The sequence below is a fragment of the Arachis duranensis genome, chromosome 9 (assembly GCF_000817695.3).
Source record: "Arachis duranensis cultivar V14167 chromosome 9, aradu.V14167.gnm2.J7QH, whole genome shotgun sequence".
NCBI classification, from domain to species: domain Eukaryota; kingdom Viridiplantae; phylum Streptophyta; class Magnoliopsida; order Fabales; family Fabaceae; genus Arachis; species Arachis duranensis.
In genome coordinates this window covers 109,712,570-109,713,021 of record NC_029780.3, presented here as the reverse complement: position 1 = coordinate 109,713,021, position 452 = coordinate 109,712,570, and the positions used below count along the sequence as shown (strand labels likewise).

Here is a 452-nt window from a genome sequence, read left to right as displayed (position 1 = left end):
TGGGAGCAAGAATATTCTACCGCGGGTATGAATCCGCAACAGGAAGAATGGACGAGAAAGCAGAATACAAATCACCAAGAGATCAAGATGGTCATGGAACTCACACTGCAGCAACAGTTGCAGGTTCACCGGTTCGCGGTGCTAACCTTCTGGGCTACGCTTACGGCACGGCGAGAGGGATGGCACCGTCGGCAAGAATTGCAGCGTATAAAGTTTGCTGGACCGGTGGGTGCTTCAGTTCTGATATTCTCTCAGCCGTGGATAGAGCCGTGGCTGACGGAGTAAACGTTCTATCGATCTCTTTAGGTGGCGGAGTCTCCTCTTACGACCGAGATTCTTTATCCGTTGCCGCATTTGGAGCAATGGAGCACGGAGTTTTTGTTTCTTGCTCTGCCGGAAATGCAGGCCCTGACCCTGTGAGTCTGACCAATGTTTCACCATGGATCACCACT

At 51.5% G+C, this 452-nt stretch overlaps 1 protein-coding gene across 1 annotated transcript in view; it reads left to right on the top strand.

The window, feature by feature from the left end:
* The window catches only part of LOC107466975 (subtilisin-like protease SBT1.3), a gene marked incomplete in the record, with an annotated part of 2,837 nt that overhangs the window by 914 nt on the left and 1,471 nt on the right, over nt 1-452 (top strand). The window contains 1 exon segment of the mRNA XM_021131197.2: nt 1-451. Coding sequence (XP_020986856.1) covers nt 1-451 — 451 coding nt within the window.